The following is a 20,229-nucleotide window of genomic DNA, read 5'->3' as shown; positions in this document are numbered from 1 at the left end:
CATATAATTTGTTTCACAAAAATCGAACATGGGTCAGTCAAGGGTCATTTTGAGGTTAGTTGTCAATCTTTTGTACCTTAATTGTAGAAAAAACATATAACTTGTTTCATGGATCTTATCAAAGTTTAAAGTAAGAAAATTAATTTTTATATATAATTAAAAAAATTGGCATAGTTTTCTATTGGATGGAAGGTTCGAACATTAATTCTTCTACGTCTCAGTTACGTTTTAAAACATCCGCTCAAATTGTAATCTAACTATGTTGTTTTCAAATTTTCTACTAAACAAGATTGGGTTTATTTTGTAAAAGGAATAAGAAAAATTTGTCATAACAAATTTAATGGGACGATTTGGTGGGATTTGGAATGCGTGAAAGTAAGGATGTTTGTGTCTTTTCCTTCCTTTGGTCTAAAAAAAGCCATGAAAAGAAAAACATTATTAACTATCGGTTGCCGGTTGGTTCGGTTTACAATAAAGAAGAAACGGCAGCCAAATTCGAGCATTCCTTAACCAAACATTGAGAAAATTACTTCGCCACTTTTCCCTTCCCATCTCTTCTTCTTCCTCAATCGCTCCAATTTATGAGTATTTGATTCAGTGTTCATTGATTTTCTCCAATGGCATTCTAACAATAATGAATTTCACATCACTCGCATCAAAGCGTTGCATCTCGTCTCTCGCTCCTCTCGCTGCCAGAATAAAGCAAACAGGTTAGCTTCATGTTCATTTACCTTTCAATGGCGACTCACAAAAATCTGCAAAAATTCCTCCTTTTCACATTAACAAATCCTCATTTTCTCTTAATCAACTCTTTATGTTTTACTTCTTTATGTAGAAAATGAAATTGTTGAAATGTTTCGAGTGCCCAGTCCACGTCCCGAAGCTTCCAACTTCCCTTTCAATCGGAAGGTGCTGCGGAGGGATCCTTCTGTTCGTACTCTAGACGAGAGATTCATAAGGATTTTGAAAATTTTCAAATGGGGTTCTGATGCAGAGAAGGCGATTGAAGTACTGAAGCTCAAAGTTGATCACAGGTTAGTTCGTCAAGTCTTGGAAATTGATGTAGAAATTAGGGTTAAAATTCAATTCTTCAAATGGGCTGGAAAGAGAAAGAATTTCCACCATGATTCCACTACATATATGGCTTTAATTCGATGTTTAGAGGAATCTGGACTTGTTGGTGAAATGTGGGGGACAATCCAAGATATGATTCGTAGTCCATGTTCTGTTGGTCCAGCTGAATGGTCTGAAATTCTTAAAATTTTGGGAAAGGCAAAAATGGTGAACAAGGCATTGTCTGTGTTTTATCAAATTAAACGTCATAAATGTAACCCAACAGCAACAGTTTATAATACTTTGATCTTGATGCTTATGCAAGAAGGTCACCATGAAAAAATTCATGAGGTCTACAATGAGATATGCAGTGAGGGTAACTGCTTCCCTGATACAATCACTTATAGTGCACTTATCTCGGCGTTTGGAAAACTAGAACGTTATGATTTCGCATTTCGATTGTTTGACGAGATGAAGGAGAATGGCTTACACCCAACTGCAAAGATTTACACTACTATATTGGGAATGTATTTTAAGTTGAATAAGGTTGAGGCAGCTTTGCGTTTGGTTGAGGAGATGAAAGGAAAGGGTTGTGCTCCAACTGTTTTTACTTACACTGAATTAATAAAGGGGCTTGGTAAAGCTGGAAGGGTAGATGATGCTTATAGTTTGTTTTTTAATATGTCCAAAGATGGTTGCAAGCCTGATGTAGTACTTATAAACAATTTGATCAATATATTGGGCAGGGCAGGTCGTTTGGAAGATGCTTTAATGCTTTTTGGTAAAATGGATTCTTTGCAGTGTGCACCCAATGCGGTTACATACAACACTGTAATAAAGGCTATCTTTGAATCAAAAGCTCCAGCTTCTGAGGCTGCTTTGTGGTTTGAAAAGATGAAGGCAGACGGCGTTGCTCCCAGCTCATTCACGTATGCAATTCTTATTGATGGTTTCTGCAAGACAAATAGAGTTGAGAAGGCTTTATTGCTTCTTGAAGAAATGGATGAAAAGGGGTTTCCTCCATGTCCGGCTGCTTATTGCAGCTTGATCGATAGTCTTGGACGGGCAAAAAGATACGAAGCTGCAAATGAGCTATTTCAAGAACTAAAAGAAAACTGTGGACGTGCTAGTGCCCGGGTATATGCTGTGATGATAAAACATCTTGGCAAGTGTGGACGTCTAAGTGATGCTGTTGACCTTTTTAATGAAATGAAAAAACTTGGATGTAACCCTGATGTTTATACTTATAATGCACTCATGTCAGGGATGATAAGGGCTGGAATGATCGACGAGGCTCATTCCTTGATGAGAACAATGAGAGAAAATGGTAGCACGCCAGACATAAACTCGCACAACATTATATTAAATGGCTTAGCTAAGACTGGTGGCCCGAAGCGAGCAATCGAAATGTTTACAAAGATGAAACAATCAAAGATCATGCCAGATGCAGTTTCGTATAATACCATACTTAGTTGTCTCAGTCGAGCTGGTATGTTTGAGATGGCTGCAAAGTTAATGAGAGAGATGAAATTGAAAGGATTCGAGTACGATTCCATCACTTACTCGTCGATCCTCGAAGCAGTCGGTAAAGTTGATGAAGATTGCATTCCAACTGCTTCATTGTAAAGATCTCATGCTAGTTTCTCTTAAGCTTTATAGATTAACTTATTATTTTCAAGTACCCCATGTTGCTTTCTTATTTCTTATCAGCAGTTCGATAATCAACATCGACAAACATCTTAACAGCAAAAGGCATTCTTTCTTTAGTAATGCCATCACATAGGTTATGTTTTTTTTAACCATGGCTAGTTGCAAGCTAGATGAAGGTTACAACCATTCATAAAGGTTAAGTGCCTTGGAGGGTTCCATCAAATCTCAATCTTGGGTTAACAAGTGACATTCTCCATGATCCCACCCTACAATTTTTGTTAAGATATCATTTTGGTCCATTTTCTTCGAGTTTCATCCTATATATCTTTTTAGTTCTTGTACTCTCATATTAGTAATTGTATTTTCAATAAATCTTAAATATAAACGGTTATTAGTTTATTTTTTATTTTAAAGACAAAAAAAAAAAAAAAATCATCTACAGTCTATTATGAGATCTTCGTCCTACCAATCTCACATGGTTTTTAAGAAATAATACGTTTAAATACTACTTCGATTGTGTGTTTTTGGTAGTTCCAATTCAATTTGGTTAACTTATTTATTTATTTTATTTTGGGGAGGGATATAGACTTTAATTTTAAGCTACTATGTATATGAAATACAATATTAATTTTGAAAGATAGCCTAAATTAATTCCATAGTTATAGTATCAAATTTGAGAGTAGAGGAATTATTCAGAAACATAATATCCATAAATTTTCATTTTCATTTCATTTTTAAGAAATCACAATTATCGTTTTTTTTTTCCTAATTCTAATTCTAATATATATTTTAGGAATTAACTTTCCTTAAGGGAAAAAAACTGTGTAGCTAATTTAGAGTGTGGTTTTTCAGATGCATAACTGGAGATGTATTTAATTAATATTAAAGATTTTAAATAAAGAATAAATGAGCTATTTAGCAGAATACAAAGAGCTGGCTTTTTGTGTTTGTTTGCCCCTAATTCACTAAAAAGATTAGCTTTGAACAAATCTTGATTTAAAAATAGATAAAGTGAAACTAATTAATTAACATTTTTCCTTGTTGATTTGTTATTGAAAAGTAAACAATTTTCTATTTGGAGGAAAGAAAAAAAAAAAAAGGAGAAGTGTTTCATCAACAATGCACAACAGCTTTATAAATTATAATTAAATCTTCATTTGAAGCTTTGTCTTTACTTAAGAGAATCATGAGATAAGATTATTATTTACTTTATTATAGCATTTAAAAAAGAAAAAAGAAAAAAGAAAAAAGAAAGTAGTAAATGGGATGAAGATTAATGTTGTTTTCAAAGACAGAGAAAATTAATGTTAATTAAAATTTAGTAATTTGCAGTGTGCATTGGATTTGTCATTTATTACTTTATATTGATTCTCTATGGTATATAGATTTCAAAAGTTCAAAATATTTTCACACTACTGTTAACATTTTTATTTGCTAAAGTTCAAAATATAAATGAAAATGTTTTAAGTTAATATATTGAAAATTTTTCATAAATATAACAAACAATTTAAATACTTTAAAGACATGCGTAACAAAACTCATCAAATTAACATTTTTTTAAATACTTCAGATTTGTCTTTCGTATTTCTTCTCCTGCCATTTCTTCTATTTGTCTTTTTTCCTTCCATTCTTTTTTTTCTACTGTCATCTCTTTCTATCGTTTTTATTCTTTTCTTTATTTTACATCGTTTAGATTTGGTTTCAGATTTCTTTTCATATCTTTTTTCTTTTTCTGGTTTTTTCCGTTGTGATTTCTTCCCATCATCTTTCATCTTTTTTCTTTTACGGTCAATCGTGTATGTATATAAAGAATCTTGAAAAAAAAATCGTTTAAATTGAAGTATCCAAATCTAAACGATCGTGTAAAAAAATAAACGATCTTATACAAAAGAATCGCTTAGTAAAAAATAAATTTTAAAAAATCTTGAAAAAATAAATGATGTAAACAAATCTAAACAATCGTGTATCAAAAGAATTCTAAAAAATAGTTTAGCCAAATCTAGACAATAGTGTATCTAATTTTGAAAAAAAAATCATCCAAATTTTGAACGATAGAATTGAAAAAATAAATTGTTTAGATTTGTCCATCCAAAACGATCATCTAATCGATCGTGTACCAAATATATATTGTGGATCTGTTGCCTTTTTTTCGTTTTCAAAATTGTTTAAATATTTTACCGCTTTGTTATACTTTTGAAAATGCCCATAATATATATATAGATCGATATGTCCTTAAAAATAATTTTAAGAAATAGATTAAAAGTAATTATCAAACCAAAATAAAAATATTGTTTTTTCCATTATCTAATAGAGAAATTATAGACTTCTCGATAAAAAAAATTATCAAAAATAGAAATTTTGACAAAATATTTATACTTCGTTGAAATTTTTTATCTTCGATGATTTTGTCCTACGAAGTATTAATAGTTTGTCAATTTTTATATCCACAAAAAACTTAAAAAAAAAACTTTAAAATTCATAGTACAAAATTACAATTATATTAGCCAAATCTAAGTTATTTTTTAGAATGAAAAAGTTGGATGTATAGAAGAAAAATGTAAAATGAAAAGGATAGATATAAAGTAACAAAACCAAATATTGAATGAGTATGAATGTGAAAAGGGAAAAAACATCATCATTGGAGTAGATTTAATGTTAACCTAAAAATAAAATATAATCATTGTAAAACAATTATATAAAGCTTTTTTAAATAATAATAACAATAAGGTCAAATTGAAATAAAAAATAAATCCATGAACCGAACAAAATATCCTTAATCTTTCAAAAGTTAAAGAGTACTCTTTAATTTTTCAAAATGGTTCAAGATTATTTTTACAAATGAAATTCGTTAAAGCTTTGTTTTAAAAATATCTTTAAATTATCGAATAAGTATCCATGTGCTTGAAAAAGTTCTATTAATACATGGTGATAATCGGATAGATTTATCGGTGGGAGATTTTTTTTTTTTAATTTGAATAATTGTTGTTTTAGTACATTTTAAAAATAAATTTTTTATTTTGGAAATTTGTGAGATTTTGTAGAATTTTATATTTTAACCGCAGACTAAAATATCAATGTTGATGGATTTATCGAAATTTTAATTTTAGGAAACATTCAATTTCAATAGATATTTTTGAAAAATGATGAAACAAAAAATTCAATAAATAAATTTAAGTAAGCAAACGAATATTTAATTATTTTCAAATAGACAAACATGTCTATTAGTGTTATTTTGATGTTTACTTCTTGTAACTCGTAGAATTTGCTACCATTCACTCATTTTGTAGATAGCGAATCCATAAAATCGTAAAAACACCGATAGAAATATCAAGATACGAATGTTAATTTTAATTTTAGATTCACGTAAAAATTGGATTAATGAAAGAAATTTTTAACCAACTTGGTGAAGACATTTTTGGAAATAAAATTTTGAGGATTTGTATAGAAAATGAATAGTAAAAGTTTGAGAAATATATTTATGGAATAATTAAGGTTAATAATAATAATAAGTTTAGGTTTGGGGGAAAAGCGACGAAGAGAAAGCTCTAAAGATAATAATTAAAAGAATTTGGGAATGAGCGGGCGAAGAAGAAATGATTACGCAGGCGGCCCCCTTCCCTTTTCTCATTCTAATCTAAATCCAAACGCTCCTCAACGCCGTTACTTCACGGTCCCAATCTGCTCACCCTCCCCCCTCAATTTATATCTAATGTCTAATCTGTATATTCAATGTTGGTCCATTTTCTTTTAGTAATTTCCATTTTAGCTCTAATATTTTGTTTATGGATATCATTTAAACCATATATTCTACATCTGATTGAAACCATTCGTATCACGCTACGATTTAATTATAGAAATATACTCGATGCTCCTTATGTTAAAATTATTGTTATCATTTAGTCCATTTTAGTAAAATTAATTTGAATGGATTACATTTAAGGTTTATTGAAAATTTTGTAATTAAAATAAATATTGAGAATGTAAATACTAAAATTTAATTTTAAAATATGGGGATCAAAATAGTATTTTAATCAAATTTAAAATACAACTTTATTGAGTAACCCTTGATTTGTGTTTGGTTCATTATACGTTTTTTTAGTACAATAATTATTAGAGAGGAGGGATCAAACTTTCGACTTCTAAGATAAATCATGTTAATCATTTTAATCAAAAATAAATCTATACCTTGTTTGGTTTTGTTTTCTATTTTTAAAAACTAAAACTATTGATTTCTCTCTTGGATGTTTATAATGATTTGCTTACTTTTAGGGTAAGAGGGTTTTTGTTGTTTTTTTTTTTTTTTTTTGACTAGATTTCGAAACAAAAGTAAATTTTTAAAAATTAGATACCGATTTGTTACAAAATCAACAATTAAAGATTACAAAAGAACATAAAAGATTAGAGAATATCGACACACACAGATTTACGTGGTTTATTAACAATATGTTAGTTACATTCACAAAACAGAAGGAGAATAATTTTATTAGATAGAACATAATTTACCTAATGAACTAGAGTGCTTATTACATACTTATCTAGACCCAAAGCAGAAAAGGAAACTAATTATATAAATAATTAAACACTTCCTAAATCATTATAGCATGATTCAAAGCATTCCAACAAATATTCACCTTTGACTTGAAATCTTTTAAGCTAATACTGATTAAGATTCAAGGCATTCCAATATATTGTAATCCTTGTTTTTACTTATATTTGTGATTCTTAATTAACTCATTGGATTATAGCTCAGTCCACTATAAAAAAGTGACTACTTAAGAATATTATTACACTCAATATTCTTTTCATCACGTTTCGAGATAAAACCTTACTGAATTTTATGGTGCAGCTTTCACCTACTTGGCTCACATGAAATTTTTCGATGCAATTGACATAACTTCTATCACACACCTTACATAACGTACCACTAAGTCGATGATAGTGTGCAAACTTGTGAAACCGTTAACATTACATCATCCACTACAACAAAAATAACATTCCATGACACATGAATAGTAACAAATTTGAAGAAGAGAGAGAAAAAGAACCATAATTAAGGCCAAAAACATGTTTTTTTGGCAGGAAGGAAAAGACAGAGTCATGTAGTAGTGATCTATCGTGTTAATGCAAACACAACATGATGGATGAATGTTGTCTTTCTTTAGAAGAACAAATTAACATATTTTGTGATGACGGAGACAATGTTAGCATCCGACTTGGAGCCTTTTGACAAGACTTGTTCGGATAGGAAAATCCTTTTTTGAATGTGTTTAGATTGTACACATTCCTAACAATCCATCTTTTGATCAAATACCTTTCTTATTTGAACCTCAACTAGAATCACCTTTTACCTCCATTTTGAACCACCATCACCATTTGACTCGTACTTGTGTAACCCATAATGTATTGACACATCTTCTGCTCAAAGACTTGCACTTTTTAGAAATTGAAGATGATCTTTCCATCAAATTCCTCCACATCACAAACTTTTGGACTCGAAACATATTTGCTCAACTTATAGCAAATCTACAAATAGTAAACTACCCACATTATCCATAACATAGCAACATGTATCAATATAGTGTTAAAACGTTCGGACTTAAACTTAAACTTAACTTCTTAAGAATATGCTTGACAATTAGAAAACACCCTTCTATCCCAGGAATAAATTAACAACTTTATTAATAAATTCCTTAAACATCTTGATACAAATACAATACCTTTAAAAGAAAATAAAACTAAAATTTAAACTTGAGGCTCTCAATGCCTAGCACAACTCTTATCACCTATCTCAACGCCTGGTAGCTCATTTCCTCCTAATGGTCTTAATGCCTCCCTTACCTGGGGAAGGAAAACTTAAAACATAAGTTTAATGCTTAGTGAGTGATGTTTAAGGAAAAACTTTCGAAGTAAAACAACACAAATCACATTAGCCTCTACTTATTCCTCTTGCCTGGACATTGAACTTTCTCAACCCATAAACTACTGTGTGATGATTCTCATTTCAAATCAGCATCTCAGCGGACCCTCGTTCAATTCCAGTTGCTCAGATGATAGACTTGAACACCGACCACTTAACACGTTCATCCATTCTTCTACCAAGTGAGCCACTCAATGCAAAGCAACCTCCTATACTCTTATGTGCACACAATAGCTAGCTCTTGGTAGAAATAAAGCCTATAGTTTACTCAACATACAAGCATTATAAGAAATACTTTTAACTCATTAAATTACTTTCAAATAGTCATGTTTTCCACATAAATCATATTACAACAAGTAGTACACTTTACATAACAAAATAACATGACTATGAAAGGAATACTTAAAAATTTTTGCTTCTTCTCTTAGAAGAATCACTTGCAAAGCCTAAAACACTTCATTCCCTTCTACTCCATTCTTATCGCCTAACCAGAGTTTCATCTTTCTCGCGTTGTCTTTCTTTTGAAAGAGTTTTGCTTAACTCTTCTTTGTAACTTTCCTCTTGAACTTATAAAGCCTGTTTATACTAATTCTAAAGCAGATTAGTTATCCTTAAACTCACCTTAGCTTGTTAGCTCCTTCTTTATGACTTACATGTGTAGGTTTAATATTTCCTTATAATCATGCTTAACTTTAATCTTACACGTAACTTACTTGACTAATCCAGATTAGTAAAAAAATTCCTAATTTTCTTCCTTATTTGGCCCAAAACTTGGCTTTTCCTCGCGTAGCCTAGCTAGAACGCTTGTTTTCTTAAAACGCCTAAACTTTAAGCCTAATATCTACAATCTCTTACCTCATAACCCTTGTTTTCAATAGCCTCTTACCTCACAATCATTGTTTTCAGAATGTGGGTTTTACATAGTGTATGAAGCTCATCACTTCCTTGAACCTCTTCGGTGTTAGTTAACTTCAATTTTAATATTTTGCCAGCTTTAATTACTAACGATTGAGATAAACTCTTGTTGTCAAATTTGGTTTATTTTTTTAAAAAAAAACATATTTGTGTGACGAATAAGCAACATTTATTTCGATTAAACGGTAGTTATATTAGTGTTTGGTTTTGAAACGGCTTAATTGTGGTATGGTGACCAAACTTTGTAATGTTTTGATTAAATTTCATTTATTATAAATGATAAAATATGAGTAAGAGAAGTGGGAAAAACTTATAAAACAACAATTCTTTTAATCCATTGCTTGTTAGAATGGAATTAGTATTTCAAAACACATCATATCTGCAACTACCAAATTTGCCAAACACATTATATTCTTTGAAAGACTATTTTGTTTTTTCAAAATAATAACAATAACAATAATAATTATTCTATTCTTCTATCTAGTTTATTGTATCTATATTTTAAATTTGAAACTTTTTAAAATGCATAATAAAAAAATGTTTTATATTTATTTTTTTTTTTGTTAAACTCAAATATGTATTATATAATATATTGTAAATTGTACTTTAATTACAAACGCGTTTAACAATTAATTAATAATAATTTACATTCAACTCAACATTTATTTTTATAATTTTATAGATATAAATTAAGCGCATTATAATTAATTATATATTATTTGTTTAGATAATGGTGAATTAATCTTCAGCTTTGTCTTTTTCTGCTGACCTAGTAGAGATTTATTAATTGATTATATATATATATATATATATATATATATATATATATATATATATATATATATATATATATATAAAGAACAAAAAAAATTATTAAGTGTTTGAAAAGTGTCTTTTATCTTTATAATAAAATAAAGGGAAAATCTTACTTCAAATGTTGAGAGTATGGTGCTAAGGTCCCCATTCCTTAAACTCATTTCTGAACCAATCAATTTTTTCAATTTAAAGAGAGAAAAAAAAAACCTTACCATTATTTTAAGAAAGAAAGATTCTATAGTACCCTAAGTCAAAGTAAAAAAAAAAAAAAAAAAATAATAAATAATAAATAAAATTATATATGTGAGAGAATATTACTTTTTACAATTACTCTCATTCCCATTTACTTTTATGGACCTTCACTTACTTTACTTTAACTCAACTTTGTTAAGATAAATTAGAGTTTAATTCTTAAACTTTAGGTTTAATTATGTTTTAATTTTTTTTTCTAAAAAAAGTATAAAGAATGCGTGTACGAATATTGAATTTTTTTCTTATTGTATATCGATTATGGTGGGACTTGTTATTGTTGGCAGTTCTTGAACTTTTAAAACGTTTATTGTATTCTTGAGTTTTTAAAATTTATTCTAATTGTATTCTATTTCTTATTTATATTTCATAGAAAAATCAAACGTATAAATGAATTTTTGTCTTTTTAATGATTTTCTTTATGAAATTAAATAATTTATTTTTGTTATTATTATTTTTTGAAAATACTCTTTTTCGTACGATAGAAATTAGTTTTGAATTATTATAAATATGTTTTAAATAATCGATTATGAAAATGAGAAAAAAAACCATAAAATTAAATTTTCATTATTATAGAATGATTTTGAAAATGAGAAAAGTAACTATAATCCTTTAATAATCACTTTTTCAAACATGTTCTACAATAAACACGATAATTTTATGCTATATAAGTTAGAAAGAAACACGTGACAATGTAGGGCCCGTTTGGTAACGTTTCTATTCTCTGTTTCTTGTTTCTTGTTTCTTGTTTCTTGTTTCCTGTTTCTTCTTTTTTTAGAACAAGAAACAGTAATGCGTTTGATAACTGTTTCTATTTTTTGTTTCTTGAAAAAAAAAAGAAACATAAACAAAAAAAGTATTCGATAACTGTTTCTTGTTTATTGATTTTCTTCTAGATTTATTTTTTATTTTTCACATCTACTTCAATTAAACATTAAACAAAAATATAGGTCTATCCATCAAACATAACAAATAAAATTATCAAAAGTTTATTCATTTAATACGAAATAATAACATAAACATAAAATTATATTTATCCTTCAAATGTTACCAAATTTGATTGGCAATATCATCTCTTACTCAGGCAATTTCTCTTTTTAATCCATCAATTTCTACAATCTCATCGTTATTTCGTGACATCTAGAATTTAATATTAATTTTAAAGTAAGTTATTATGTCTTCAATATTCAGAATTGAAAGAAACAAAACAAAATTTAACCTTTAACTCTTAACATATGATGCTTTAGAGAAAAACCCACAACGAAAATCCAGATTTGCACAAAGAGAAAGATGAAAACTATGGATCCGACGAAGAGGAACAATCAGGCAAAAACTATGGATCCGACGAAGAGGAAGAGTTCGGGTTGTCGAGAAAGACGGTGAGAGGTGAAGAGGAAGACAGTGTGCAAAGAAAAACGATGAGTAAAAGAGGAAGAGGATGATTATTTGGAGAAGACGATGGAGATAAAAGGAAAAGGAAACCAATAAAAATAATTGAAAAAAGAAAAATGAACCAATAAAAATAATTGAGAAAAAGGAAAATAAAAGAAATAAAAATAATTGAGAAAAATGAAAAGGAAACCAATAAAAATAATTGAGAAAAAGAAAAAAGCCAATAAAAATAATTGAGAAAAATGAAAGGAAAAAAAATAATTGAGAAAAAGGAAAAGGAAACAAATAGAAATAAATTGAGAAAAAGGAAACCAATAAAAGCAATTGAGAAACGGAACAGAAGAAACTACTTTTTTTTGTTCCCAATAATTCTTTATAAAATGAGAAACGTTTCTACTTTTTTTGAGAACGAGAAACAAGAAACGTTATCAAACACTTCTGTTTCTTAGAAAATGGAAACAAAAACAAGAAACAGGAAACAAGAACGTTACCAAACAGGCCCGTAGTTTTCCAATAGAGAAGTAACATATGAGAGATTAAAATATATATTTAAAAATGAATGAATTAAAATACAACAATTAAAAAATTCGAGGATTAATAATAATATTTTGAAAGCTTTTGGATTCGAAAGAAATAAGTAAAAATTAAAATTACCTATTCTTAATATATATATATATATATATATATATATATATATATATATATATATATATATATATATATATATTTTCAAATAAAGCAAGTGAATCATAATAATGATTTACCTTAAAAAGATAGCAAAATGTCACACTATATTATAATATATTTCAAATATTTTATAATATTAATAAATAGCTTTAGAAGTTTTTGATATATATATATATATATATATATATATTATAGAAACCATATAGGACAACTATAAAAATATTGTCTTTACTTGAAATTTATAATATTCTTTAATTATAAGACGTGTGACTTTGATGTAAAGTTGGGAAAGAAAGTGATATCCTTACAACTTTCGGATGAATATTTATTTAGTTGGAGGGAAAATTAGAAAAACATACGTAACCAAAAATAAAATATAAAATTACCCTCAATTTCTACCCTATACGATAACCCTAAACCCTCAAAAAAAAAAAAAAATTCTTTTTCTTTCCCTTTTTACTTTTTAAATATAATACCCAAACTAAAAAATTTGTATTAATTAACTTAGCCCTAAACTTGTGGTTTAGGATTTCATTTTAAGGTTTCCATTACCTCTATAATCACCTACTCTAACAATTCATATATTCCAAAAGAAAAGAAAAGAAAAGAAAAAAAAAAGCATTTTTTGAATCTTTAATAATTAAATGATGATCCGGAAAATAACAATAATCAAATATAAACTTCGACCCAAAATCCAAATCAGTGATATCAATGCAACATTAATTTCATTGTTATTTAAACAACCAAACCAATTGATTAAAAATCATGAATCCTTTGGCCCACAGTTTATATTAATTAATAAACCAACCAAATCAATCATTGATTAAGAGTCCATATTATATAAATATTATCATTATTATTATTATTGTTAATGCCAAATAAATCTCAACTGTGCCATGTTGTTTTGTCCAAGTTAAAAACAGATGGCTCAATATGTTTTATTTATTCAAACAGATAAGGTCAAGATAAATTTGTACACTTTAGGATAAGATGATATAAGTAATTAAAATAACATCAAATATTATTTCATATCAATACGAATAATTCATTTAAAAATTAACCCAGGTTTGAATAAATAAATTGAAAATAAGATTTACCGGAATTACAATAATTAAACTATTTAAAGCATGTAGACTAAAATGGAAAAAAAAAAAAAAAAACACAAAATATTATTATCAAAATAATATTTTAACACAATTCATCTTATATGAATGAATTTTTTAACATAAAAAATGTGGGATACCAACATATTTAGTGTAGGTTTCGTAGGAGATTGGGAATTTGGGTCTTTTAGATCAAGAAGAGTATAGATGACATTTTTTAATTATCCAATAACTAAATCTAAGTAATAAAATTAGTGCTGTTTGTTCCCTTTAACTAGATTTTGAAGGTGTGCCATGTTGCATGTGACAACATAATTACTTCCTAATGCATAGTTTTATAAAATATTTATGAAGTAAGTTTAAAGTTTAAAAAATAAAATTAATTTGAATTATATATTTATGATTTAGAGTTACAAAATTGGGAATGATTTGGGGTTTAATAAATCCAGAAAATTGGATAATCTGCGGAGGATGATGATGTTGATGTTATGGAACAAAGAATGTTTGCATTTTTTCTTGTGCGCATCTTATCTTTCCGTGGGAGTGTTCACACATTAACATTTTCCGTCGAAGAATATACGTACATTTATACGAAACTGGCGTACACAATACATTAGTTATTCTCCTACACAGAGAGAAGAGAGAGACATTGTGGTGGTCTTTCAGAATGGTGAGTGATGGTTTTTATTTGCTTTTTCTCTGATTTTGATACCTTCGAGAGCACCAAAAATGGCGGATTAAACCTTCTAACTATACCCTTTACTCCAACAAGCAACCACAGTTTTCCCAGATTTTGCCTGCTCTTTCTTTTATGACTTAAATTTCTTCCTTTTTTTTTTTTTTTTTGCCTCTTCTTTCTTCTTCTTCTTCTTCTCCTCCTTCCTCCATGGTTTTCAACCAAAATCAGGTGCTCTTTTCTCTGCATTGCTGATCCATCGTTTACTTTTTCGCATTCCTCTTGATCTTTTCTGTTTCTTTTGTAATTTTTTTAATACCCTTTTGCTTTAGAGTTTTATTTCTGTTTTCCTTTTAGTTTTTTTTTTCTGGGAACTGTTTCGATGAAGAAATGTTAATAGGTTTTTGTTTTTGGTTTCTATTTAGGATTGCGTTTTTCTAGTTTTGGAATTCTGTTATTTATTTGGAGTTGGGAATTACGGATGTTGATTTGAAGCTTGTTTTTTGTGTGTACTATATGTGCTTTGAAATCTTGTGTTTATCTTATTTTGGTTTTCCGATTATTGATCATTTTGGGAAAATTTTTAATTATCTGTTTCTTTGCGAATAATTTGTGGGTTGTTTTCGGAAACCTAAAACCGACCGGGTAATTAGGGATTTCTTCAGAAATTTGATCTTCAATGGAATTTACAAACCTTTTTTGTGGAATGTATTAAATACTTCTTTTGAGTTTGATTGCAGTTCTTATTTAAACTTCTGTTCTGGTTAATCTTCATAAAAATCTATTTTTGTTAAATTCTTAGGCTTCTATTTCTGGATTTACTGCTACCTATTATGATATATGTGGTTTAAAATATAAGTTTTATGTGGTACCACATCAGTTTTTTGTTGAATGTATGATTGGGATATGTTAGGCAAAGACGAAAATAAGATTTTTTTTTATGTGAAGTTGGAGTTTTTATAAGTTGAATGTTTGAAAATGTAAAATCAAATATGTATGAATGTTAAAGACCAAAATAAGATTTGAAAACTTGCTTTTAATTTTTAAAGACCAAAGTAAACTTCCCATCGTTTTTGTTCTTGATATTTCTCATTTTAATCCTTGCTGCTCCAAGAAGGTTGTAATTTGTATTGTTTTTCTGGCAGTTACTTGATGCAGTAAGCAAATCCTGGTTGTTGCTTTAGAGAGAAATAGTAATGGTTATGGATAAGGCTCAGTAGTTCTTGTAGAAAAGAGAGAGCATTTGATGGTTGTTTGATGGCTCAGTCTGATTCAGACTCCTACTTACAATCTGGCTCATTGGGCAAACATATAAGCAGTTCATTGTTCAGTATTCCTGGATTTTTTGCCGGGTTAGGGTCGAAAAGTTTGGTAGAAAGTGATTCGCTTAGAAGTCCTACTTCGCCTTTGGATTTCAGGCTTTTTTCCAATCTAAGCAACCCTTTTGGTTTTAAATCCATATCATCTGCTGAAACTGAAAGTGGTCGTCAAAATAAGTTTGTTTCTAGTGAAGTAGGTCTTGGCATCATAAATTCAATTGTTGTTGATGACTGTGGAACGACCAGTGAAGCTCGGGACTCAAACTGGAGGAAGAACGTAATTTTTGGACCACAAATTAAAACTAAGATCTCTAAATCCTCGAACCATTATATCAAATATTTGGGTTCTTCTTTGAAATCTTATTCTTTGCCAAGCAATTATACAATCTCGTCACTTTCCAAAGCCAAAATTCCAAGCTCCAATTCCGGAGCCACAGATAGTGTCTGTGGCAATGGAGAATTTTCTGCTTTAGAATCTGAACCGCCCTTTGAAAATAATGCATCATTTTTGTCAAATGCTGCCAGCTTTTCCTCCTCCGGTATCGACTTGACTCAAAATTCTGATCCAAGTACTGAAAATTTTCCACTGGAAAGTAATAACACCATCTTTCCAATGATTAACAATAGCCCTCAAAGGGAAAATTCTTTGCCAATCAAATCCTGTTCCTTGCCTATTACTATTGGCTCAAGCAATGCTTATGTAGGCTCACTTACTGCTAGAGAAATAGAACTTTCCGAGGACTATACCTGCATAATTTCTCATGGTCCAAACCCAAAGACAACACACATTTTTGGTGACTGTATTTTGGAGTGTCACACAGATGAAAACATCGGTTCCAGTACGATGGAAGAGCCTGGGACCGAATCATCTCTGTTAGGAAGCTGCCCTGAAGGGTTTGGTCACGGAGTTGTGGATGCAAATTTGCAAATCTGTTACTCATGCAAGAAAGTTTTGAAAGAAGAGCATGATATTTATTTATGCAGGTTTGTTTGTTGGTCAGATTTGTAAGAATTTCTCTAACTTATGAAACTCCAACTCCAAACTTTATCTTGATTATGTGATTGTTCCTCTTATTATATCAGGGATGGAAAAGCTTTTTGTAGTTCACAGTGCAGCTCTCAGGAGATTTTTGGAGAACATAAAATCAACAAAACTTCCAAAGATGATAGTGAAAGCTCTGCAGCGTCAAGCTACCATGAGGAAGATCTCTTCATCATGGGTCTCCCATTTGCTTTATGACAGTGAGTTATAGTTTCCTTTCAAATCCTCCCACTTGGCGTGTTCGGTGAGATGACACAACAAGAAGAGGAGAGCTTTTGGTTATAGTTTCTTTTCAAACCCTCCCACTTGGCCATGGATGATCGCGCGGAGTTTACAGTTTTTTATTTTTTTCCTTTTCCGATTTTCTGCTTTCATGGTATTGGTGAGTGTTGGAGTATAAAGATGAGAGCTTTTGGTTTCCCCTCTTCTTTGGGCAGAATATAGATATGATCTTATATCTGTTTTTGCTTGCTTATTGAAGATTTTGATCCCATCTTTGTTAATCTTGGAGATCATTTTGATGTTGTATCTCAAAGGCTTTTGTTGACTTGAATAAAAAAAAAAAAAAAAAAAAAAAAAAAAAAAGAGGATTTGTGTTTGCAGACTGTTTCTTATTAAACAAGTCCAGGAATTACATTATCATTTGTATTATGGTAAAGACTTTTGAGCTTTGAATGACTTTGGAAATTCAAAGATTTCAGTTTGAATGGTAAGTAAGACGTGTGTGTTGATTGGAAATATGTTGGAGGTTTGTTTGCTTTATTCTCAAATGCTATATTTGCTTTTAGATGGGGAATGAGATTCTACCTCATCTCTATTACTTTACAAAATTAAATTAAAAATAAGTGCTTTTTCTTTCTTCTTTTAACATATTAAATCCCATAATTGAATTACTGGAATTCTCACTCTTCCTCTTTTCAATGGTTCGACTAAAAACTAAACAAGAAAAAAAAAACACTCCTTTTTCCTTTTAGTACAACTTTTTCAAGAAGATTTTAACTCCATATTTCGTGATTACAAATATATATTAATTGAGTTATTTTCGGTTTGAATTTAAATTCTCTATACGTACGACATAAATTGAGACTCTCTTTGACTAATTGACTATCTTAGTTCTTCAATTTAAAAGGTTACAAATAATCGTAGTAAAAGGTCAACACACGATCTTTTGATCTAAGGTTCTTTGTGCTTTTGTGGAAGAAAATTTTTAACAATAATTTACCCGATAAATTAGTAGAAAATATTCTCTTTTTTTTTTTCAATTACAAAAATACTCATTTCTTCAAACTGAGGATTAAAGTATCGATATAGATCGATGTTAAAATTTTAATTTTCAGATACATTGATATGAATATATTTGTGGGTCATGTAATTTATAAAATTTTCAAAGAATGTTCAATACCCTTTTAAAAGTTTATAAAATATATCATTCTTACTAGTATTACATTTTCAAAAAGTATGTATATATTTTAGGTTGAAATGCTATTAAGGTCCATATACTATGAAGTTTATTTGATTTTAATCTATGTATTTTTATTAAATAATGAATATAATCTTCAATGTTAGTTAATCAATTTCGGTAAAGAATAATTTTGAAGATTATATATAAGATTCATTGAAGGTGTAGAGACAAAATTTGAACAATTAAACTTATAGAAACTAAACTGAACAAACTTACAAGGACCATAACGGTACTTTAGCCTATATTTTAATATATAGATGAAAATTGTTAATTTACAATCCACTCCATGGTTCCCCTCTCGTTTGTTTTCTCTATCGTCTATTTCAGTCTATGAACTAATACTTTTCAATTTCTTTTTCCTTTAGAAAGTCAGCAAAACAATGGATCGCTAAAAATACAAAGATTGTCGATAAAACAATATCAACTTCGATCATGACAAATCTTCTTAACTTATCACAACAAATAAATTAGGTGAACTACAAAATTGATCAACAAAATGTTCGTCATTACAAAATTAGTAATACACGTACTTCATTTATTTTCACTTGCACCGGATGTTATCATCATGATTATGACCTAAATTTTCGAGAGGTCTCTCTTTTTGTTTAAATTCAAATGATCTATGTCTTATTGTTTATTTTTGGAGAACAAGCAGGTGTTTAAATCACACCCAATTACAAGTTCGCAAACTTTTTAATCTTCTTGCAATTTTTGGTTGAAATCTTGATGTGTTATATACTTCAAGTACTCAAATCAATATCTTCCACATCAAAAGTACATTAAGTATTTTGATATCCAAAGTTTGCATGTATTCATAGAGGGGCTTCGATAGAAGTTCTTCAATTTTAGAGAAGCTTATCTAAATTCTCTAACCTCCTCAAAGGGATGGAAGATGAACAAAATAAATGCTAGAAATATGACCAAATGCAAGAGTGAACTAAAACATTATTCCATCTCGAAACAATGACAAAAAAAAAAAAAAAGAAAAAACCTCACCCAAAACTTATCCAATGCCCTTTGCCTCATGGATGGAATAAGAAACTTCGTTAACATCCACAAAAGTTTCCAATAGAAAGTTTACGAACACCGAAGACCGAAAGATATCGTATTAGAAAGGCACTTGTTTTTATATTTGCTCGTAATTACACTATATTCCCATATTTGTCCTTTATCATGATATGCACATAAATCTCTTCTACTTTTCAAACGATATATTCCAAATCTCTTTGAATCTTTTTAAGTTCAAAATCTTTCTTTAAATTTGGAATTCGAATTTTTTTTCTAAAATCATAACCTACACCCCAAATCGCAATTCACAAAAAAATTATTTATTTGAACGTAACTCGATCCAATCAGCTCGACATGGATTAAGTTGGATTGACCATTATTTAGCTATTAGATTTTTTGAAAACTCTAATTTAAAATTAAAATTGATGAATTTTTTTTCTTTCATAAAAATGAAAAAATAAAACTATTAGTTTAGAAATTTGAAGGGTATATAAATTGAACTTTGGTAATGAAATCGTATAGAAAAATGAAAAAAATTAAGTTCGACCACAGTGGGAGTCGAACCCACGACCTTTTGATCCGAAGTCAAACGCGCTAATCCACTGCGCTATGCGGTCAAGTTGTTAAACAAACGATTTTATTCTGTGATTATAATATAATAATAACGTTCAAAATTTGATATTGTTTCGACCAAATGTTCGAATCATTAAATTCATTGAAATTATTCTCAATTAAAAGAAGTTAGAATTATGTAACATTAAAAGATGCTACGTAATTATGACTTGCAAGTAATATGAAACTGAATATATTTAACCACTTTAAAACATTCAATAGGTGAGAAGGGAAGTAAGAATCAACATCACAATCAATATTGCATCCTTTATAATATTGTAACGCCCAACAATTTCGGTTTTCTTTTGTTGTTTTGACCATTAATATT

At 29.1% G+C, this 20,229-nt stretch overlaps 2 protein-coding genes and 1 non-coding gene across 4 annotated transcripts; 2 read left to right on the top strand and 1 right to left on the bottom strand.

Annotated features, from left to right (window-relative positions):
* Nucleotides 1–41: 41 nt before the first annotated feature.
* On the top strand, nt 42–3,102 carry LOC103489930 (pentatricopeptide repeat-containing protein At3g16010). Its single transcript, XM_008449276.3, has 2 exons — nt 42–710; nt 836–3,102. Exons 1-2 carry the CDS (start codon nt 635–637, stop codon nt 2,677–2,679), a joined length of 1,920 nt encoding a protein of 639 aa, XP_008447498.2. The 5' UTR covers nt 42–634; the 3' UTR covers nt 2,680–3,102.
* An 11,164-nt stretch (nt 3,103–14,266) lies between these two features.
* Nucleotides 14,267–17,421, top strand: LOC103489929 (FCS-Like Zinc finger 10-like). Of its 2 annotated transcripts, none has more exons than XM_008449275.3 (3): nt 14,267–14,452; nt 15,604–16,761; nt 16,861–17,421. In XM_008449275.3, the coding sequence occupies exons 2-3, from the start codon at nt 15,716–15,718 to the stop codon at nt 17,015–17,017; spliced, it is 1,203 nt and encodes a 400-aa protein (XP_008447497.1). In that variant the 5' UTR covers nt 14,267–14,452; nt 15,604–15,715; the 3' UTR covers nt 17,018–17,421. The 2 variants fall into 2 exon arrangements, with proteins under 2 accessions (XP_008447497.1, XP_008447496.1); XM_008449274.3 differs by having other exon boundaries at nt 14,426–14,689.
* A 2,411-nt stretch (nt 17,422–19,832) lies between these two features.
* TRNAR-UCG (transfer RNA arginine (anticodon UCG)) lies at nt 19,833–19,906 on the bottom strand. The gene has a single exon. It is a non-coding gene; the product is annotated as a tRNA-Arg (tRNA).
* Between the last annotated feature and the right edge of the window lie 323 nt (nt 19,907–20,229).

This window comes from Cucumis melo, chromosome 4, assembly GCF_025177605.1.
Source record: "Cucumis melo cultivar AY chromosome 4, USDA_Cmelo_AY_1.0, whole genome shotgun sequence".
Lineage (NCBI taxonomy): Eukaryota > Viridiplantae > Streptophyta > Magnoliopsida > Cucurbitales > Cucurbitaceae > Cucumis > Cucumis melo.
This window is presented reverse-complemented; position numbering and strand designations above follow the sequence as displayed.

Excerpts from the sequence above, each read along its gene's own strand:
- LOC103489930 (XM_008449276.3), top strand. The coding sequence starts at position 635 with ATGAATTTCACATCACTCGCATCAAAGCGTTGCATCTCGTCTCTCGCT. Across the intron at positions 711-835 it reads TGCCAGAATAAAGCAAACAG|AAAATGAAATTGTTGAAATG; the intron begins GTTAGCTTCATG and ends TTCTTTATGTAG.
- LOC103489929 (XM_008449275.3), top strand. The coding sequence starts at position 15,716 with ATGGCTCAGTCTGATTCAGACTCCTACTTACAATCTGGCTCATTGGGC. Across the intron at positions 16,762-16,860 it reads CATGATATTTATTTATGCAG|GGATGGAAAAGCTTTTTGTA; the intron begins GTTTGTTTGTTG and ends TTATTATATCAG.